This window comes from Drosophila mauritiana, chromosome 2L, assembly GCF_004382145.1.
Source record: "Drosophila mauritiana strain mau12 chromosome 2L, ASM438214v1, whole genome shotgun sequence".
Classification (NCBI taxonomy): Eukaryota; Metazoa; Arthropoda; class Insecta; order Diptera; family Drosophilidae; genus Drosophila; species Drosophila mauritiana.
Genome location: NC_046667.1, coordinates 15,843,585 through 15,867,202, shown reverse-complemented (window position 1 = coordinate 15,867,202; position 23,618 = coordinate 15,843,585). Strand labels below are relative to the sequence as shown.

General features: G+C 41.0%; 1 protein-coding gene across 1 annotated transcript; it reads left to right on the top strand.

Moving 5' to 3' along the window:
• Positions 1-520: 520 nt before the first annotated feature.
• Positions 521-22,023, top strand: LOC117144279. Its single transcript, XM_033309385.1, has 3 exons — positions 521-1,147; positions 7,813-8,119; positions 20,431-22,023. The coding sequence occupies exons 1-3, from the start codon at positions 1,056-1,058 to the stop codon at positions 21,922-21,924; spliced, it is 1,893 nt and encodes a 630-aa protein (XP_033165276.1). The 5' UTR covers positions 521-1,055; the 3' UTR covers positions 21,925-22,023.
• The last annotated feature ends 1,595 nt before the right edge of the window (positions 22,024-23,618 follow it).

Here is a 23,618-nt window from a genome sequence, read left to right as displayed (position 1 = left end):
TTGGGTCTTTGCTAAAATGATTGGAAACCAATTTTAACGAAAGGCAAATTCAAGCGGCGAAAAACGAACTCACAGAACCTGAGCGAATTTTAACGGCGAAAAGCGAATTCATAATACTGGGCGATTTTCGCTGCGGAAAGAAAATTCATAATACCGGTTAGAATAATAGCGGCGAAAGCCGAATTCATTTATTCACAGCGAAAATGTAGGTACTGGGCTAAAATGGATGTTTAAATATTGCAAAAGTTTAATATTTTGAGCTTAATTTCAGTTTAAAATAAATAAAGTTGTAAAAATTTTTAGGACAAGATTTCGCTCTTTAATTATTGCAAATTTGCCCTATCAGATGGCGTATTGGTGGATGTGAACACTAAACAGATAGGTGGCGCTTTAGCAAACGAAAATTCAGTGTTGTAAAGCGCGAAAATCGGAAATATCGCAGTGGCATCCATGCAATCGATAGTGCCATCAACGATTTCCCTATGTGCGATTTTTTCCTTGCAAGCCCACGGTCACTCTGCAGTTTATCGCCGAATTGAACGCACGTAACGGACCGGACGGATATAGCATCTTCCGATCGGAAAAATCGTACAGTGCAGCCAATTCGCCGTCTACAGAAATCTATCAGCGCGCGTGTGTTGGTGCCAGTGCGGTGGCAAATTAAAACAAAAAACAGCTGCGAATTTGAATACACAAATCTCATGCTCACTAAGAGCGCTAAAGTCATAGAGTGCCGAATAGTGAATTGAAGAACTTTTGGACGCGCTAAGAGTCGCTCTCCATCCCCATCTCTCTCTCTCTCTCTTGTGTGTGTGCAGTGCTAGTGTGTGCGAGTGTGAGTGAGACGGGCAAACAATTTGCCGCTAAATACAAAAAGCAGCTGAGACCAGCTGACACATGTGTGTGTTCGAAATACAATAAAGTTAAAAGGCTATAAATAAATTGCAAATGTTTATGTAGCCGTCAAGCAGCAGCAGTAGCAGCGCAACAACAAAAACCACGTGGCACAGACATTTTGGCCACGATAGTAAGCAAATACACAAACACGATTAAACATGTCCGCCGTACCGGTTGCCATCAAAACGGAGGAAGTTATTCTAGAGCACGCCGAATACAACAGCGCCGAGGAATTGGATGAGGAATTGCAGTAAGTTTGCGTCTTAATCGAAATCTCGTTTCTTTCAAATAAAAACAACGCGAGTCAACAGCTTGGCTTGCATTTTTATCACGCAAATTATTGATTATTTTTTACTACTTTGCTAGTGAGCTCCCTTTTCTCCCTACCGTATCACTCACTCTCTCTCTCTAATTCTCTCGTTTGCTTTTTGCCGCCGTTTTGCCGACAAAACAAATACGGCACAAAAACACCACCACCATTAAGGCACTTCTCTCGCACACACACACACGCAAGCTAGCGTGTGTCGCATTCCATTCCATTTCCATGCCGTTTTCTTGTTGCTGGAATAAATGTGCTTCTTTTTTGTCTCGTCGTTCGTGTCTCTGTGCCCCCTTCTCAACATCCTCTCTTTTTTTCCGCCGCTCTCGTCCCGCGCTTGTTTTGTTGTTGCTGTTTTTACGCTCTGCCTTTCGTCGTCCATATTGTAAAACGGCTGTTTTGTCAATTTGTCAGCAGTGTCGGCAGACGGGCAACAGTGATGGCACAAACATGAGTCAAGGGTACAGCTGTTAGAAACGATGAGTTTTCATTTGTTTTAACTGTAGAAGTGTAGAGTTCAGTAGAAGCCACAATATTAAAAATACATTTTTGGTTTTTCTATACTATTATAGAGGTGTATTTTTAGTTTCTCATATATTTGTACCTTTGATACATATGTATAATACATAAATGTTATAAAAGATTTTAAGCGATCCTCTTGAAATAATTTTGTGTTTTTATTTTTACCTATTTGATTTTTCCTAAAATATCTGCTCTAATTTGTTACAGCTGCTTTTGCTATTTTCTGTGTTTGTCGATCGCGTTTCGCTCTCCGCTCCTCTCTTCCTATTCTGCTGCTCTTGCTCTAGCTCATATGTTCAAATTAACGGAGGTAGAAAACAGCTGCGCACCCGCACTCCCTCTCTCTTTCTCGCTTCCTCGCTTATCGTGCGTTGCCTAATCAACATTTCTATTTCGTCTTTCGCGTTCATAGTTGAAATGAAATCAGCTGTACCGGTAAATTCGTATCATCAGATGATTTTGCTTCGGCTTTATTTACATGCTTCTCCTTTTCCCTTCGCTCTCTTTGCTTATCTCTCTTTACACCGCAAGCAAAATGTTTCTAATTTAAAGATCAGTTCGCTGAATTTAACTAACGATTTGAAACAAATGACACAATACGAGTTTTTTTTTTTTTTTTTTTTTTTTTTTTTACCATTTTCTAAATTTATTTAGATTCGTTTCTCTAACATTCCTTTCAATTTTTCTTTCTGTGTGCCCAAAGAAATGAGTGTACCGAGAAATGTTGAAAATAAGTTGACTCAGAAATGTATAATTTTAATTTCTTATTTTCTTTCGATCGTTTTCCTTTCGCAAATATGTCCCATGTTTTCGCAGCGAAAGTTTCTTTTTTCCTTTGCCGGCTTATCAGAATCATATGGTAGCGCTTTTCGCTTTTCACACGTCATAAGCGGCGCCTTTTCTTATCGCACGAGCATATGTTTTTGCACAACGCCGAAGAGAATCGGAAATATATACCATACATATGTATGTGATTGCACACTTATACTAATCCGTTTCAGCTGGCTTTTCAAGACTTTTATTTCAGCTTGCGTATATACCGGGTAAATAAATGTATTAAACTAGGCAAAATGCCACATGTTTTTGCTGCTGCATTAAAACTCGTGCTACTGTCTGTGTTTTATGGATTTACTAAGTATTGCTAAATAGTTGGCAGAAAAATACAAGCATTTCGTAAACGCATGTATAGGAACTGCTCAAATACATACATACAGTAGAAGTAATTAAAATGCGATTATATATTATGAGAAACTAAAAAGCTGTTCATAAAACACCTAGGCTACATTTCTTTTTAAACCAAGCAATTGCAACCATAGATAACTTAAAACTTCGAAGGTGGCACGGTTATTTTTGCCACCAGTGTGGACGGTATAACAACTGCGTTTTAGCAGCTGCTGTCTGTTTGTTGTTGGTGCTAAAATAAAAGAGCGTGCCTTGGCTAAAAGTCTCCACCTCTATCTTTCTCTCTCTCTCTCAATTCCATCCGTTGCACATTTGCGAATACTACGAAAGCATGTGTTGTGGCTGCTATTGTTGTTGGCGCGCTTCTGTTTGTGTGGCGTCATTTCCGTTTTTACCCCACTCGACTGGAAAAGAGGAGCAGAGAGTGCGAGAGTGAAACGGAGCGTCCTCAACTCTTTCTTTTTCCGTCTCGCTCTCACTGCAGTTTTATAAGAGCCGCTCCCCAGTTGATCCAAGTACATAAGCAGCGGGAGAGAAAGAGAGCCCCAGTTGAGTTGCACTCAAAGCCAAAAGCTTGTTGAGCGCGACAGTGGTAGAGAGAGAGAGCGCGAAAAAGTACAGATGCCGCCATACACACATTTTTTACTACCACACACGTTTCATTGAAAAAACATATACACAAAAGCTAAGGCCGTAAACCCACTGCAAATTTGCGAAAAAAGACGAAATGAAATGAAAACTAATACCAACACATGGCTTTAAATCTGCTGCGCAAATTTTTGGGCGATGGCTCTGTGTGTTTCGTTCCGTATGCCAAAACGTTTCGCTTGTTTTCGTTTCGTTTCCACAGCGCCTTTTTTTCTTTGCTTTTTCCCATGCGGCATTTATTGGCAACCTGCGAGCAAAAGAGAGAGCGAACTAGGGTGTGTGCAAGGGAGACAGAGCGCTACGGCTTGTTTATGAAAAACACATGATTTTTGTGTACAACAGTTTTTGGGGCATGGCGAAGAGAGGAAGGCAAAGGAGTGCGAAAAAACTACTATTACACCACAGTTTACGAAAAACCGTTATCATATATGGTTGCAGTAAGATGATCATATATACAAAACGTATATATACTAGACTTTAAAATAACAGAAGCTTTAAAAAATCTCCACTTCACCATATTTATATCAATTTTCTCAGACCTCTTAAATTACCGCCCAAGTGTAAACACACTTGGCTATAGTATCAGCATTTCTCTAGATTTCATTAGAAAACAAACAGCTGGTGTAGAATTTCTTTTCGGCATTAAGCTTAGTGATTTTCCGTATTTGGCCACTTTATACATACACTTTTGCGTTCATTTGTTTATATTTTTATGGGAAATGCGGCGCCAACTGGCAGACGCAACTGTGGAAAAAGAGTAGCTGGCGGGGGGAAATGGGGAAATGCGAATTCTATTTGTTCATTAGTTTATGCGCCTGTACATTGTTGCACAAATTACGCAAGCGGCGCGAACCTTATTGCGTTGCATTTCAATTTTGCCTCGCATTCACAGTCAGTTTCGTAAGGCTGGCCCGATTTTCACCAACAATAAGGTCGACAGCGGGATTTCCCCTTGCTATTTTTAAATACGACGGACGTGACTAGTTTTTTTTTATCTCGGTAACCATAAGGATTCAAGGCTTTCGTAAAAGGTTTAAATTTGAATTATCTTTATCTTTAAAAATCATCCATCAGCCTTAAAATACAATACAATCTGAATAGTAATAAGAAAGGACATAATTTCATTCTTTTGTTAACGCTAAAACGTTTGATTTCATTCCAAAGTTTTTAGCTGTTTGTCCAGATCCTTCTCGTTATGGTATATCTACTCGATTTTTGTTTGCACTTCTGGATCTTTTTCTTTAGGTATCCTTGACTTACAGATATCGTGTAAATGTCATTATAAATAAAATATCCCTGGTAATAGTAAAGGATTTCCCTTTTTTCCCAACGCTCCTCGGGCTCCATGCTTTTCCTTCTGCATCCCAATTTTCCTGCCTACATCCGTTATCTTCACCTGCTGCAACTGCAGCAATACGACGAAATTCCAGTGAAATGATGACGTAAGCAGTGACCCAATAAACGTATGTACAATTTATGTGCAAAGTGCAACAACAGCAGCTGAAGAGGCGGTGGGTCGGGCTAGTAGGGGGCAGGAGTGGGTGGTGGTGAGTGGCTAGGTGGCAGCCAGCACTCGTGACTTCGGCTTTTGTCTCTCTGTCTGTTTATCGTTCGTATCTCTGTGCTTTTCTCTCTATGTACTTGCTGGCGAAAAGTGGCCAATGAACTACATTGAACCCTGGCTAAAAGCAGCGCTGCTGCAGCGCCGTCAGCTGTCCACTATCATATGTTGTTATTATTTTTATATTTACCCATTGGTTTGCACCTCGAAAATGCGTGATTGCAGTTGAAACGGCAACATTATCCCCAATTGCATCTTTAATAAAAGCAGCCACTCGGATCCAAACAGCTGTTGCAACGCCTCAAGTGGGGCATGTTGCAAGAAAGATTCGATTCAAGAACACATAGGAAACCGCAGGTTCTAGATTTGTCTAGTAAATATTTCCTTACTGAATTGTATTGCTAAGAAATAACTGAATTATAAATATTCAAGTTTATAAGTGAAATTTCCCACTAGTTTAATCATTTAAGCCATATATTAACTTCTTTAAAGACAAAACTGCACATGAAAAGGAAAGTTTTTGTAAAAACTGCTTAGAACTTTCCATTATTTATCAAATTTTTTCCGCCGTTTATGTGCATTGTTGCAATAATCGGTAACGCCCTCATAAAATGCCCAAAATGTGTGTGTAGCATCAAAAACAACAACAGATGTTGTGCCACCACATGCAGCATGCAACAACATTCCCCGCGCGGTTTTCATTCAGCGTTTTTCGGCCTTTGTTGTGCAAACAAACACAAACGAGATGGCAAACAGCAGCCAAGTGCGCAGATCCGAGATCCGAACCACATTCCTTTGGCCTTTTGCAGCAGCAACAGCGGCAGCATCGAAGTCTTTGGAGCCTTTCTGCATCTCTGCTTTTCTAGCTGCCACAATATCCACATCCGCCTGCTGCCGCTGCTGCCGTTGACCAACTTTGGAGGCATCCACCGCCCCCCTTCCTTCTATTTCCCCCAAGCCGTCTCTTTGGCGCACTTGCCGCAGAAATGCTGCCGGAGAAGAACGACCTTTGGAGATGCTGTTGCTAAAAATAAACCCAGCCAGCGAGACCATGTCTCTAATACAGTCAGGCTTCAATAACTAACGCTATAACTAACCATCCGGTTTTCAAAAGAGTTCCGAACCGGCAAAGCATTAAAACAAGAGTAGGATATGATTTAGTTTAAAACTAGGGATATATCGTGTATCATATAGATTTTCAGACCATTGATTTTATTTTGTCCAATATATTCATAATAGTCAAAGAGTTTTTCTATATCAAACATGGTTTATACTAAACCATAGGCATTCAATCCCTGTTTTCCAAAAATAGAAGGAGTTCTATGGATTTGAGAAAAATCCCTGGAAAGGTTCAAGTTAGAGAGGTGGGACTGTATTTTCTAGCATCGTCTTGGATGAGCGTTGGTTGTTGTTCTGTTGTTTCCCCGTGGAATGTGGTGTTGCAACTTTTACATGCCACCCCCCGCCCCCGCTCCGTGTACCTGTGTTTTTGTTGTTCTTTCTCGGTGAGCATGCCATTGTGAAAATTGTTTTCATTAGCCTGCAGCAGCACGAGCAGCCAAACTCTGTTGGCCATTGGAAAACGTGTTTGCTCTTTTTCGTAGGGTAAAACCGGTTCGGCATTCTTGGGATCTCGCGTCTTTGGGACTATAACTATGCTATATGCTGCAGCATAGCGTTAAGGAAAAGAATAAGAAGAAGAGCTGCGAAATAACACGAAACGGAGGTCCAAAGCAAACCGAAGCGAACCAAATCGAACCGACAAAACAGAAAGCAGAAAACAACAATCACGACGACCGGCGGCGGCGATGGTGGCAACAATAACAAAAAGTGGAATGCCCATACTATTGACAGCTGTGCCAGCGCTCTCTTTCTCTAGCTGCCTCCCTCTCGCTCTGTTACATGGGTGGTGCAGTAGTCGATACCCTACAATAAAGTCTTTGTGGTGCATCGGTTTAACAAAATCTACAAGAATCTTAAAGTATATTCCTTGAAGTTGAAGTTAAGGTTACCATGTACTAACTGAAAAATGTCCGTCAGTTTGAGCATAGAAATGCATTTTGTTTAACAAGTAAGGGTGTTAATGAAGCATAGTAACTCCAACTTTTCCTCTCGCCATGATGCTAACGTGACAACAACAGACTAGCGACTGTGTGAGTGTATTTGTGTGCTCTTTGTAGCTGTGATTGTTGTGCAGCGTTGGCGGTTAAAACTAAAATTGAATTGAATGGAATTGTAAATTTATGAATGAATGAATTTTTCAGCGCTTTGGTGAGCGGCAACGTGACTTTGCGTGAGTGTTGTGTGTGGATTGTATAATGTAAAAATTAATTGGTTTTATGCACGGCTAGTTTTAATGTTGAGCCATAAAAAGAACCGTAGATAATACCTTAAAGAATTGTATACAAATGTAATGTATTATAATTGGACCCTACGCCTGACTGTCTTCTAGAAGCAAGTAGGGTATAAATGCATTCTAGAAAAACTAGATATTTTTGCGATTTACCCAGCTAGTTAACCATAAGAAGAACACAGCAATTTAAAATACTCCATAAAATAAATATGTTTGGATTTATCATTTCTCTGAGGAGGATATGAGTCTCCACCAATATTTGAGCATTCTTTATTCGTTAACCAGCCACCACATGATGACTCACTGTTAACCCATTTTATCATTTTCCAGATTGCAACTAGAGGATTCAGGGGGCGAGAACTATCACATCGAGTACGCCAGCGAGTCGGCTCATCAGGGTTCTCAGCGCCGCCAGTCGAGCATGAGCGGTACGAATACCTCCAAGGGGGGAGGAGGAGGCGGCAGCGGGGCCTTGAGCGATGGAGACGGTTCGGGAAAGCCCCTTGTGGACAGCGAGAAGCGAATGCGCCGGGAAATCGCCAACAGCAACGAGCGCAGACGCATGCAGAGCATCAATGCCGGATTCCAGAGTCTGCGATCCCTGCTCCCGAGACACGAAGGCGAGAAGTTGAGCAAGGTAAGTTACTATCCATTCCAGTTTGACAAGCATTGGTCTCCGGTTTCGTAATATACATTTTGTTAAAGACTAAATTCGCATAGATAGAACTTCGAGAGTCGTCTGGAATCAACGATAGTTCCCTTAACAAATAGTAAACCGGATGTTAATACAAATTATTGTGTACTCAGCTGGCAAAGTAGCGAGTTTATTAATGTTTTCTTACTAAACCCTATAACTAATGATTTTAAATGAACAAAGGAGGTTTTTCTCTCATTTTAAAACTATATAGAATTGGTTATGATTAGTCATGATTAGCCCCATTCCATTTAAATGATATCATTGCAAGTGTCCGCAGGGTTAAATGGTGAAAATTATTGCCCATGGTCAGTTCTCGATTGGTTGACGTGTTTTCTGGATTGCTCGGCAAGCAAAAGCCAATCAGCATCATCTCGACATCAACACCATTTTTGGGCAGAGATGCAGCGGCCTCGTTCCTCCACCCCACCTGTCCTGTACCTTCTAGTTTTTTCTGGTTTCTACGCTTAAGCCGTGACACGCAACTCCAATTACGTTTAACCAGAGCCCCAACCCGAATCGTTTTGGACTGGACCTCAATTACAGGGCCGTCCACAAACACATGTTGACAAATTGCCGACGTCTCCTGGCGAAAAAAAGGCGCATACGGAAAGCAAACACACACGCCACTTGCTGAAAGCTTCCAGCTATGGCATAAAACGTGAATGGAGATTGAAATGGGTTTATGGAGGGGGCGTTAAAAGTGGGGACTAAAGCTTTGAAGGTCCCTTTTCGACATTTAGTCGTCAGGGCAACCGTGTTGGCGTCGTCGTCTCGATTGTTTGTCGTTGGAGGCGTTTCGCTTTTTCTTTTTACGCCGCCGCATATATATTTTGCTCAGCTTTTCTTTTTCTTATGTTGGAATACACATGTTCTCATATTTATGGGATTTTCACCTTGAGACGACATCGATTTGTTGTGACGCGTGTTTCGTAAAAGGCCGGTGGAACGAACGGCCTTGTAAGCGAGGGATGATATTAGCCAATCCTAAGAGCATTTTGCGTAGAAGACTATAAGTACTTGCAGATTTTTTTCCAAGGACTTCCAGCTCAAATTGGGGTACTATTAAATGGCAGACGGTTGTAAATCACCGAAATGGCCAGAGTTAAAAAGAGCAAGACAGTTATTTCTTTTTTAAATTATGTGTCTGTGGCTACACAAAAATACTGCTATAAGTACAAATGAAATCACAGTGGCTAAATGAAAAATAATTGTTGTATACTTCACACGTAGGAGAATAATCCCAATAATAAAACAAAAATATTCCTAAATCAGAATTAGAATCGTTTAAAATAAATTTATATTCGCTTTCCTACTCTGATTCGAAATTACCAGTCAAAGCACCTATACAACACCGATATTTTTGACTACTATCCAGCACTACTTTATGTGCCGTTTGAGTAGTTTCCGCGTTTTGAGGATTTCGGTATAGCATGCTTATTTATTGCAAATTGAAAAGTGTCAACTGAAACTGCCAAGCCCCATAAATCAGTATTTGGCCCAAAAAAGAAAGGCGATGCAACAAGACTCCGCATAAACAAGCGTGAAACGAAACGACAGCAAAAAGAGAGAAATGCAAACAGGATGAAAAGCGCGTAAATATTAAAAATACTACCACATGCAAAAACGAAAGGGCATAAACAACAACAAAAGAGACGTAGCCTGATGAATGACATAATGGGCGTAGACAGGGAAGCAGCGAGAAAGGAAGAGACAAGGAGAAAGTAGGGAAAGGGGTAGGACTAGTGCAAGTAGTTTATGGATTTTTGTTCTATGCACTTCGTCAACGTCGACGATTACAAACGGTACCACAACGCCCGTCACACATAGTAAACATTGTAGTAAATACGTGTGAAAGAGAAGAGCCTATGCCCAGTAAAAGAGATGGGGCTAAGGACTAGCTCTTTCGAGAGAGAGAGTGGGAGAGAGCACGTAACGAAGGAGGAACCTCCGACAGCTTGACCAAGTTTACACCCGCTATATAAACGGTTAAGCCCTTATAGTGTCGGCTAAGTGCCGGCTATATAACATGTTCAATTCTATTAAAATATACGCTACCAAAGCTGGTTCTTAAAATGCTTGCATTTCTTAAATTCAAAATTTAGAAAATATTTAAAAAATGTAGAGTTCAAAAGTGTGTTAGAAGACGGTTGCCTATTGTATGGGAAATATTACACTTTACTATCTGTTCGTTATTGCTATTATTTTGTATGCTAGTAATAGTTTTGTTTTTAATAGATGGCACAAATTGAACACACTTAGAAAGTAGATAAGTTACTCGTTTGACTAAAAAGAAAGACTAGGGCACCTGAAACATAATAAAAACATACCTTACGCACACAACATGCCCACATACTTATGTACATCACTGCTCCAACACACATGCAGGGTGCATATGCGATTGACAAAAGTGCGAAATGAAATTGCAATGCAGGCCGAGTTTGGCTGACAGAAAGCTGCGACGACTGAAACCATTCACAGTTAGGCACACGCACATAACGGTGCACGTCAGAGACATATACAAACACCAATGCACATACATATAAATATATATATATACAGCCACGCCCTAAGGTGGGTGGCATAAAGCAGGCTGAGGAATGGAAATGTGTGTGCAAGTCTGTGATTTACTCGCGCTCTCCTCTCTTTTGCACTCGCCACTTCGCACTCTTCTCGCCCACTATTTGGCAGGTCAATGAACTTGCTCGCTAGGTGGCGCTGAAGTGCAAATGTGCAATTGCGTACAGTTGCCCCCATTGTTGTTTTTGTGACTATTCGAAATACACAGAGAAAAGCACAGTATACTTACAAAAATTATAGGATTTTTTCTAAATTTAATATAACGGTGTCCGGTGTTGAACAATAGGATAATAATAATATAATTGTATGATGTATGTTTACTTAAATAGAGTCCTTGGTTTCGATTTCCTTCTGTGAAATTAATGTGGAATTAAGCTTCTGTATTGTGGAACTTGCACGTCTCAAATTTAAAACGTTTTAAAATTGACTTGAACAGCACTTTCAATATTTCGCGGCGTGTGAAGATTTAGGCGCGCCCCAGCTGAACTAACCTACATTACGGTGGGTGGGGGTGTTCACTGTACACAGTACACACCTTGCCCAGACAGCGAGCAGAGAGAAAACTGTAAAATTTTCTATATACAATACAATATCGATTCCTTTTCCAGTGGCCGACGAAGAAAAACGCGCGCCAAACGCAAAAGTTACCCCCGAAAAAAGTTGGGGAACTCTAAGGTTGCTGATGATAGTATGGGAACGAACGGTGGGGATAAAGGATAGGAAGATGGGATAGGACGATGGCGCCAACATTTTGTTCGCCTTCTGCTGATGGGAGCCCACACCACTCTCTCAGCTGTGGAAAGTTTTGCATGTGTGTGTGTGTTGTTTGAGGATTGTGGGGGTGGGTACATTTTTCCGGGAGGTTTATGATTCCCAAGAGTGTTTCATTGCCATTTCATTTCCAGAGTTGTTGGCGTCTGTCTGGCGCCTGGTAGGCAGCTGTTTCACAGCCGATGACGACTCCGAATGGAACGGTGGGTGGTAGAACCACCCGAAAGTAACCCTCTTCTTATGAAAATGGACTTCAGCTTGGCAGCTGCGCACTGGCACTGTTGGCCCGGCAAAATCCGTTTTTCTTTTGGGCCCTGATGGCCCTTGTATTTTCTGGACTCAGGGGCGTGGCACCGGGGGCGGTGGGTGGAGGTCGTTGGGTGGTGCGCTGTTGCAGTGCACTAGGCCATTGGCATCTCGCAACCTTTTGCAGATGGAGGCAAAAAGCGGGATTGCAGCTAGAGATTTTGATGCGACGACAACTTCTGGGCCACGCCAACACCCAGTTTGCTGAAAAGCAAGTACATATGTAGATGGAGCACATATGTGCTATATAACGAGTTATATAACCCCATTTATATAGCGCACTGTGTGTAGCCTGTACTTTCAATTGCATTTCGTAGTAAAAATGCTTGCACTACTACGCCACGCACAAATGCATAAGGAAAATCAGGTGTAAAGTACTCGCATGTAGCAGCAGCCACAAAATGCAATTAATGAAGCCACGCTGTTTGTAATTCGAATTATTTTTAAGCTTCAGTGGGTAAATTTAATTAAAAACCGCGCTTTTGCCAAATTACCCTAGGCGCTAGGAAGGAAAATAGCTCCTGATATCAATTGCCAAATTGTTTAGTGACTTGTAAACACGAATATAACTAAATAAAATTATCACATTGGGACCGTTTGTTTATATTAAATGTGCATTAAAAAAAAACGCACTATAAGGATGAACCGATTACAAATTTGGATTTATCTAATCGGTAGTCAGGACGATAAGTTATCGATAGCGGCAATCGAGACTTTCTCAGAAGAATGCATCGGCAAAGAGAAAGCAGTGACAAAAGCAACAGCCTAGCCAAAAGCTTAAGCAAAAAAGCATAAGTGCAATGGATCAATTACTTTGTGGGCAGACAGAGCGAGATGGAGATAGCGATAGTAGATGGTGTGTGTGAGTTGCAAAAATGTCGGTCGGTCGTTGGTCTGTCTCCATCTCGCTCTTTCCCACTCCGTCTGGCGATTTTTTTTCTGTTGATTATATGGAATGTAGTCTCGCCGGATTTAATGACTTTGTTGCATCGTAACGGTGTTTTTTCATCAATGACCGAGCCAAGATCGCAGACGGTCGTCATTACAATGTCGACCGCTGTTCGGTCAGTGTATGTCTATGTAAGTTCCGTTTGTATTGAATTATTGCTCGTCATTTACAGCGATTTAATAATAGGTTTGTATCTTACCGATGCGAATGCAAAAGATCGTGTACATAGAAATTTTCGAAGTACAAAGTTTTCATATTTTGGGTTTACGATCATTCATTCACTGTAGAGCTTAATTTATTTTGAAATAAAATGTTTAATTTCCATACTCGAATGAGTCAGCAAACAGCTGTGAAATCGCGATAAATATCTGTAGAAATCGCAAAATAATAAATATTACAAAAATCTGAGTACGAGACACAACAACAAAGCCAAACAAAAACAAAAGCCAACCGGCATTTTTGCTGCGCAATTTCACGCACACAAGTGCAATCACGTGTAAGCGCGACTCAGCTGGTCAAGCAAAAGCAACAAAAACAGCGAGAAAACAAGGTTAGAGCCGCGCTGACCGGCAGAAAAGCTCGGTTCCCAAGAGCTCAGCTTTCCCAATTGCGTCGCAAGCTCTGGTCACAAAGAAATATAGCTTAGCAAGAAAATCGATATTATTTATTATTTGTATATTCGGAGTGCATGATAATACAATCTAGTAAAAGAAGACATTGATCGATAGATTTTTAAGATTAAACGATAAACGCATTCAAACGAAATATTCAACTTTTTTTTGTATGTGAACTATTATCACTTGCACTCGAAGCAAAACTCACGCACCATTAACAAAGAGACGAATTTGAATTCCCTCAAAGGTCAATAAAACGCTTAACCCAAAGAATGCCAATGGGGTAAAGCCACGACATGCCACGAGGTTCATAGTTTTTCTTTTTTGTTTGTTGCTACCGGCTAAACAAAGCTCATGGTCAATGAAAGCATTTAATTAACATAAAAAAAGGCTAGAAACACAAGCACGCGAAAATGACTGAAAGTGTGTTGAAAGAGTTTGAATTAAGTTAGCCGGAGAAAGAGAAAGGGCGAGAAGAGTGTTGTTAAATTTCAAGATACGTAAATAATACAACAAGAGGCAGCTGACCCTCACACACAAATCAGCTGATCGAATTTCACGTCTATAAAATAAAGTAAACGCGGCAAGCGAACGACGACGCCTGCGGCATTGTATTTATTTTTATCAACGGGCTCGTGCTGTGTTGTTTACCCAAGACAGCTGTTTTAATTAACCCAAATAGCAACAACAGCAAGCTGGCGCTGCCAGTGAAAATATATAATTAAATTTACATTGCTGAATGATGACGAAGTCTCTAAAGTTGCATAGCCATCGTTTCAGTGGGTGCGGTATGGTATTAAAGCTCAGATAAGAGATCAGTGTTGTGAATAACACTGATGTGAGAAAGAAAACTTGATGATTGGTGTTGCAAATTTTGATTTTGTAATGTAAAACCAATAATTCTTATAACTTATTCTTTAAAAATAACACAACGGTTATTAGATTGTAATTTGATAGATTAAATACAAAGTAACTGCAAAGAAACCTTAATATCTGAAGAATATGCTCATCAATCTCCACATTTTATAACCGATAGTTTTAGCAAAGTTGTTATTACTGCATGCTTTGGCTCGTTACTGACGTTACTTTTTCAATTGCCACGCTACTTTGGCTTTCTTTAATGCCCGTTTTTTATGACTTTTGCCTTGGATTAAATTGTGGCACATATAAATACATAGATATACATATGACTGGGTACAAAGCACATAGCCGTGTGAGCTCATCCAACGCACGTGTTTGAATTTAATTGGGTTAGCGTGAAAAGGAAATAATGCTTTTATTTTCTGTTCATACATATGCAAATCGAGCAGCCGCTCGCAACTCGTTAAAAATTTGCTTAAAATGCTTAATAAATTAGCAAACATCAAAACCCATACGGATTTCGGTGTCCTGCATATCAATTGGTACACAGCTGTTTTCAGCTTGTGGGTGTGCGAAAGTGTTCCCAAATGACCTCGCCCCAGTATCTACGGAAATCTTTATTTTTATTTTCCCACAGATCCTCATACATACATATCCATGTATATATGTAAAAGGGTATATTGTATTCAGTTGGTATCTTATGAACTATTTTAGGAAGCTAGCAAAACCGTATTTAAATATTAATATTTGTAGTGCGTCATTATTAAATATTAATGGTATTATAATCTACCATTAATATTTTTCCTAAATGAATCATGCATCCTTCTTTCTTCGGTATAACCTATTTTTCGAATTTTGCCATTTTCGATGACGGCATTCCTTTTATTCCCATACTCCCAGCTACAGATTTCCCCAGTTTTCACTGAAAATTTGTTGAATGAGGGGGGAATATACATGTGGGTGTTTAAAAATAGCCTCGATTTTGTTGCATTTGATTTGACCGCAAAAAACGCGATGTTGTCACCCCAAAAATTCTCTTCTGGGACTCCACACACACCAACACACTCTCGTATTTTGACGTAGCGTGTACATGTGGGAACACATGTTTGGCGCCCAGCAAAAGCAGCTGAGTGAGTGGGAGCGGGAGAGAACGAGAGCGCGAGAGTGGGCGTAGGAGCGAGTGCGACCGAACCGAAGAAAGGCCTCCAATCTCCGTGGGTGAGGTTGTGGGTGTGCGTGAGCGTGTGAGCTATAGCTCTCATTCTATAAACCGTATCTCTAGTGCCAGTGTGTGTGTGTAATTTCGAGTAAAGCCGGTAGAAGTCGCAGCTGTTTTTGCCTATTTTTACGCTCACACTTTTTTTGCAACAAAGGAAAACAAAAATTTTCTAGCGGGGATTTTATGGCTCGTGCAATTCGTCTCAGGTTCCGTTATGATCAGAAATATTTGGATGCTAATTTTAGCATGCTGCCGTTACTAATAAATACGAAATAGTGTTAAATAGTTCATCAAGGAAAAATATCAGGATAAAATTACAACGAGCTCTAAAATATATTCAGGAAATAAACGGAAACAACAAGTGTCTATATGCATAAATAGTTGTTGATTTCATAGCTTAGCTTACTTTTGAATTTTTCAAATTCCATTTTTGTCAAGTATTTGAACTGAATTTTTTTTCGGTGCACTCGAACACACGATTTCTGCTATCTTCCATTTGGCGTGGCCATAGAGCTCAGCCAAAAATTTGCACAAAAATTAATGTCAGCTGACTTGCTTTGTTTCGGTTCTCATTTTCGTGGCGCTCCACACACCTGTCATCATCTGCAGGTGAAGAGTCGAAAGATAAGCGAGAACGCTACGTTAATTGTTTCTTTTCGCTGACGTGCGACGCAGTTGAACAGAAAGCAAACAAAAAATCAACCGGCAGATGGCAGATAATGGGAATAAACAATAATATCAACGAGCTCTAAAATATATTCAGGAAATAAACGGAAACAACAAGTGTCTATATGCATAAATAGTTGTTGATTTCATAGCTTAGCTTACTTTTGAATTTTTCAAATTCCATTTTTGTCAAGTATTTGAACTGAATTTTTTTTCGGTGCACTCGAACACACGATTTCTGCTATCTTCCATTTGGCGTGGCCATAGAGCTCAGCCAAAAATTTGCACAAAAATTAATGTCAGCTGACTTGCTTTGTTTCGGTTCTCATTTTCGTGGCGCTCCACACACCTGTCATCATCTGCAGGTGAAGAGTCGAAAGATAAGCGAGAACGCTACGTTAATTGTTTCTTTTCGCTGACGTGCGACGCAGTTGAACAGAAAGCAAACAAAAAATCAACCGGCAGATGGCAGATAATGGGAATAAACAATAATATCAGGAGCAAATGGGGAAGAGTTCGTTTTTTAAAAAGAAAAGGGTACAAAACTGAGTTTCGAACTTGTCTAAAAGTTTTGGCACATTTATGTACGTAACATCTGTGGGTACATTAAAATAACCTAGACCAATTTCTTGTTTTTTTGGGTTTGTTTACTGTTTGCAGAAGATAAAACTTCATTTGTTTTGTGGAAGAAGTAGGAATTTCCGATTCCGAGAAATAAACGGTTATCAATAGTATCTAGTTTTATTGCTTACAAATATTTAGACTCTAAAAGATAGAATCCCAACGTTCGGTTGTGCCATTTTGTTTGTTTTTGATTTGGGCCACACAGCAAAGTAGTAAAAATAAATTGATTTTCCCTCGTTGTTTTTCGTTTTAACCGCATTTTACCGAGAGAAAAGCACCGCGCTTAGGAAACATGCGTGCACGCACGTAGTCCACCAAAAAAAGAAATATAACAAAAATGAGTGAGAGGTTGGAAAAGGGGGGTGCGCTGATGCATTTTTGGGGGTTGTGCCACAATCTCGCATCAAAAATCAAACCGAATGGGACAGAGAGGCGTTGTTTTCCGGCTGTTTTCTTTGGGTGGTCCCCGTTCTTTCCTTATTCGAAATCGCGCCCATATAATATTTTCATATATCAACAAAATTAAGTATAAGGTTTGAAATCTTAAAACCGTTTATATTATAGAGCCGTTCTTCCAATATAATCATTTAAAAGCTTTTTAAAGATGTTTTTATATTAATTACTTAAATTGTTTTTAATAAAAGAACTCTAAAATGAGTACTTGTATTGTAAAATAGATTTTTATTCATTCTTAGTTTATTTACCGCTACGCCCCAAACACAGATATGCACCAATACAAATGCGTAGGCCGCTTTCGAGTGCCAGCTCAGCTGATGACGAATTCTCTCTCGTGCCGGCGGCGTATTTGCTATTTTTATGCATTTCCTTTTTATTCAATCAACGAAATTGTAGTGCAAGTTGCAGGGTGTGCTGGCAACAACAACAACAACATGCCGTCGAAAGCAAGAACAACAAGAGGGACAGAAACAGACGCGCCATTTATAGAAGTCAGCTGTCAAAAAAGAGAGGGAGCGCAACTTCCAACCGGGAATAGCTGGAAAGCTTGAGAGAGAGAGAGCGCACGTGGGAGAGGCCGCTGATGCAAAAGCTTGGGCCCACATGTTTTTTGCTACATCTGGTTTCCGTTTCACGGAACGAACAAAAATGAAACGAATACAGAAACCCAACGAAGACCATAGCCGTCTTGCTCTAACATTATACAATTACCCCTAACTGTCCATGAAGAGGAGAGTGGGAGAGTCAGAGCAAGAGAGCGACTCTCTCTAGCAACATTTGTGACGACGACGACGACGCCGGCGAATATTGAAAAACTTTTCGTATTGGAACTGTTGCTGGCTTCTTGTTGGAAAAAAGTACAGTCACCGCAAAAGCGGCCGTCTGTTGTGTATTGTCGCTTTGTTGGTTGGCTTGTGTTCGCTCTGAATTGGATTCTTGTTGGACCCGCCAGTTTGATCGTCTTTTTTTCGGTCCGCTGTTTTCTTTGCTTTGTTTATGTGGTTTTGCTTTTGACTTTTGTTTACACACACTGATATAAACGGTGGTGGATTTTCATGCCGGCATTATTTTTTCCCCAGCAAAACAACTATAATTGAGAAGGCAACGACATTTTCTTATTAGCCAAGGCCTCAACTTGCCGGCTAGTAAAAGCGATTGTGAGCGAGTGGGAGGGGTATAGAGAACCATATGACGCGGGAATGGGAAAAACGACCATATAGAGCAAATTATTATCCCAATCGGATCAAGGAACAAGTGCATTTGCAAGATTTATCTCAGCAAATAGATGAAAATTAAGAAACGAACAAAGAATAAAATGGTGTTTTGTTTGTAACTTATGAAAAGAAAACTATATTTAAATTATAGTTATAGATTTTTTAAACTTAAATGAGAAAGACACATGTTTTTATTTTTGTTGACAAAATTAAGGAGTGGTTAACTTTGAGTCCCTTGGATAAGTTGCTTATGCCGTAGTTTTCTTAACCAGACATAACTATAAACAAATAATTGTTACATACAATGCATTAATATCTCGACCAATGCGCCCGCTTTTTGTTTATTTTAAAGGAAAAGGGCTTATCAGACAAAACGTCAACATCTACTGCCGCTTCTTATCTTTCCAATAGTTCCCATGCCTGCAACGATTTCCAATAGACAAGTCAATGAACGACCTTTGTGTGCAATAACAAAAAACACAGCTAGAGAACTTAAATATGCTGTGTGATTTATTCTCGCTGTTGCCGCTGGCTGCTGTTTATTTCTTCTTATAAGATATGTGCACGACATTGCAATGCCGCCGTCTGGCGATAGAAATAGATATCGAAAGATATGGCGGGATGGGGAGTGTAAGATTGAAAATCGCTTGGGTACTACTACTACTGGAAACAACAATAATAAACCCGAGAAAACTGTACACAACATGCTCTCTCCGTCGCTCGTCTCTCTGAAGCGGAGTAACAACAACAACATCAACTGCACAGATGGTGTGCAATTGCTGGGGAGACCCCCCACCCCCCTCCACCATACAGATACGGTGAGAGAACAACAACAGAGGGAGAGAGAGCGAGAGCAGCTGTGCGATGCCGGCAAACCAATGTTGTTGTTATTGTTGTTGTTTGGCTTGGCCATCTTTTAGTTGTTATTATTGCTTTTTAGTAGTGACCTCCGACAACAAACCGAAATCGAAACAAGTTTTAAGCAACAACAAGAAAAAAGAACTGCATTAAAGCAGAGATTTATGGTTTTTTAATCAAAGTCTGAAGAATGCAAAGGCATTCCTTTGCCATGAGTATTGCATTTGTAAAAAAGTAAAATGAACAAACGCAGGACTTAAGCTTTTTCTTTTTTTTTTTGTCAAACTAATTTTTTGCTATTATAATGGAAATGTCAATCACAATTGTGGCTCTTGGAGAAAATTTATTTTATTAATCCATTTCACCTAAATAATTACAGTCAATATTTTGCAAATTTTAGTTAATTTTGAGCCATTTGTGCTTTTAGACACATATTTCATTGCTTCCTTTGCCAAATTCGCATCTTCGATACCCATTTCTCCTCCTTTTTCCTCACTACTTTTACTTCCCACGCTTTTTTTCTGGCCAGTGTTGCACAAAGCGTGATTGAAAGAGCGCGCGCATTTTGAAGGACACCAGTTCCTTAACCCTTTTTCATAAGGCAGGCTTGTTGTTCCCAGCTTTACTACACTGTTTACTATAAACATTGCAAAGAGGCAAACACGAAGGGCCAAGGGAAAATGCAAAAGCAAAAAGGCAGTCCATTTATGTACATATGTATGTATGTGTTGTGTGTGCTTGCAATTAAGTCTGCTCTCGGCAATTATGCTGCGCCTTCGTTCTCCTCCCCTCGTGTGGTTCCTTCATTTTCTCCTCTTTCCCCACACGCAATTGCAGATTCTCTATGCATTTGTCTTCTTCTCAATGACTTTTATTGTGGAGCGAAAAGAAGGAAGGGTTGATTTAGGGGTTAATAACTTGCCCAACTTAATGACCATATTTGCGTGATACCCATAAACAAGAACATAGCTACAATAATAAATATTTTAATTTAATTAAAAAAAGGAAAATGAAATTAAAAAGGCAAGTTAGTTTTTAGATTTGAGCCAAAATGGAACCAATTGCTTGCATAAAACTTGCATATTCATGTACATCTTAAGCATGGTATTTAATCCTTTCGTCCTTATTCTTTCCAGGCGGCCATCCTGCAACAGACCTTCCAATACATTGTGGAGCTGGAGAATCAGAAGACGCAGCTGCTGACGCAGAACAGTGAACTGAAGCGACAGGTGGGCGAGCACGAGGCCGGAGGTTCTGGCGATGGTGGTGGTACCAACTCCGGCGGAAACTACAATGATTCCAATGCCAGCGGGGGCAATTCCACGGCGGTGGCCATCAAGAAGCGGAAGCTGACTGACAACGTGATCAACATCCAGGCGATTAGCGACAGTTCCGACGAAGGTCTGGGATCGATGTCTCCAGAGCCGATGACTCTGCTGACAGCCGGCGGAGCGGCGGCCACCAAACTGAGCAATGCTACTCTTCTGGCGGCCAAGGAGCTGCATGAGTCGAAGAAACAGTTGGAGAAGGAGCGCAGCCTGCGGCGACTCCTCGAGGATGAGCTCCAGATGATCAAGCGGCAGCTGTACAGCGTGGCAACCGCACCGCCCGGAACCGCTGTGGCCGCCGCATCCGGCGGTAGTAGTGGCGCCTACATTCCACGTGAGGTCATCGAGCACACCGATAACTTTGTGCGCAGCGAGGATTTGGAGGAACTTGGCGGCACTGTCTCATATGTGGAAATCGATGAAATGACTGGCCAGCAGCAGGTGGTCGTATGCTCCAGCATTGAGGAACTGGAGGCCGATGCCGCTGCCGAGATCATAACCGAGGATCAGGTGCACGAGGAGGTCATCCTGTCGTCGAACAGTTCCACAGAGTCCGAGAACGAGGTGAACGTGAACGCAATTGCCAAAGCCTATGCCGAAGGATGCACGTCGAGTGCTGCGATGCTTCAGCCAATTCTGCAGGCGGCCATCAAGGCCACGCCCAAGGTGGAGGTGGAACGCATCCACGAGAAGATTGTCAAGGTCAAGTCGGAGAAGCACGATCTGCCGTCGATGCAGACCGCAACCCACTATCAGCATCCTCATCGCCAGAATCTGGAGACCATTGTCCAGGCCATCAGGCATCTGGAGGGTGATCACCTATTCGCGGACGGCAGTGGGGGCCAAGAAAAGTTTGGCCAGCAGCAGAATCTCCAGCAGCATCACCACCAAATTTCTGGAGTGCACCACCAGCAGCTGCAACACCATCGCCTGGCGCAGGATGCCCCGCTGGCCCTCACCACCACGGGCAAGCAGCATGCGGCGCTGGCGGAGCTGCGACCCTTCCTTCAACTCAAGAGCGGCGGCAACAAGCAGGTGATCATCACAGCCAAGACGGCCAAGGATGCCGGCGGTTTGGTCTCCACGAGCAGCAGCAGTACCACGGTCACGCCGACGGCGATCTTCAAGGTGCAAACAACGGGCGGTCATGGAAGCGGCAGTCATTTGCCAGCGGGCACATCGACGGGCACCATAATCACTGGAAGCAATGGCAGCGGTGGTGCCCAGCAGCTGACCATCACCACATCCTTGAAGCAGTGCCGACCGGGCGTGATAGTGGCCAAGCAATTGCCGTCGTCCTGATTCAATGGCCCCAAATCGGGATCGGGATCGGGCAATAATGGAGCTGGAGTAAAAGCAGGAGGAAGATGTGGCGCCCAGCGTGGGGCAGGAGCTGTAACTGGAGCACGGGCTAGTATTAAAGGCGCTCGCCAGGACACAACATCCACACCGACAAAAGCAACCGCAACCACTCAACAACAATTTACTAAGCAAAATCATTTTGCTGCCTCCCCCCGGCAACGTAACAGTAACAGTAAGAATAGTAACCTTATTGTAAGCAGTAAAACTAGTAGCATCGTCAGCAGCAGCCACAGAAATGTTAAAGAGACTGTTACCAAACAGAGGCAGAGGCAAAAGAATGTAAATTAGTAAGAGTTGAACGAAACAAACAACAAAGAAAGTATGATATAGCAAGCAGACCTAAACAAATTTTGTATTTTTGGGATAATTATGATTTAATTTCGAACTAAACCAGACCTCCTTTTCCAAGCTTCAATCGCCAACAAACCACAATACATACATACATACAGCCACTGTAATTAAATGCAAAGAGTAAAATACAAATACCATTTGTTCATTTATTGGTTAAGAAACTAGAATTAACTAAGGAAATACAACTGAGCAATTGATTTTGAACAACATAATAGAGCAGCGGCAACAGCATAACGACAAAAAACGAAACCGAAACAAAACAGAGTACAAAAGAAACAAAAAAAAGAACGCAAATAGACATACAATTTATGAATTTTGTTTGGTTAATTCTTTTGAATTGCATGCATTGGAAAAGCGCGAAAAAATATTTGAACGTTGAGAGATGCCGAAATTCTTTAAGCATGTTTAATTGATGATTCCTTGAACTCTATAAACACCATCGCATTAATTTTTACCTTTTTTTAAATTATTTTTTCTTATCTTTAATTTTAACGTTCATAGGCGTACGTTTATATACTTTTGAATGGAACTTATTGAGTTTTTGTTGATATATTTGTGTAAAAAAAATTTTAAGTCTAATTATGTAAGCGAGTGATGAGCGTAGGTGGTAAACATTAAACAAAGCAAGAAAACAAAAAAACAAAAAAAACGAAAATAAAAACAAAAACATTAAAACATTCTAAAGGAAGAGATAAAAAATGCAAAACGAAAACAAAATAAAAAGCAAGTGAAAATCGTTTATTATATAAACTATTATATAAATATATATATATATATTAATATAAATTATATACAAATTACGCATACCTACCACAACATATATAAATAATACATGCAGCGTACATACGAACATAAGTAACGGAACATTACATAATATTACTACTAAACTACCATAAACAAATACTTTGCATACATATTTAATATGCTTTAGTAACATAAGTACGACAGGTTCAGATAGTTTAACCAGGAGTCCCTCGATCCCATGTACCCCCCTCCATACCCACCCCTTCCCCTTGCCCTTTCAACAAAAGAATGCGCACGTGTGAGCAAGAGGCCAATGCTGCAGCTGTCTCCCTTCGCCAAGCTGCGTCTGCGCTGTGCAATTTCAGTTTCTTCTTGACGTTTTGTTCAAGACGTCTCATAGCTGCCAGCTAGGACACCAAGTGTCCCTGCTGGGGCGCCACTGTTGAGACCCGCGATTCGAATTGAAGAAGCTCTTGTTCGCGCAGCGCTGCACCGCGGCTAGGCGTCCCGCATTTTCCCACAAGGAGAGAGACTATGAG

Coding starts and splice junctions, on each gene's coding strand:
- LOC117144279 (XM_033309385.1), top strand. CDS start 1,056: ATGTCCGCCGTACCGGTTGCCATCAAAACGGAGGAAGTTATTCTAGAG. Junction 1,148..7,812: donor GAATTGGATGAGGAATTGCA/GTAAGTTTGCGT, acceptor ATCATTTTCCAG/ATTGCAACTAGAGGATTCAG. Junction 8,120..20,430: donor AAGGCGAGAAGTTGAGCAAG/GTAAGTTACTAT, acceptor TATTCTTTCCAG/GCGGCCATCCTGCAACAGAC.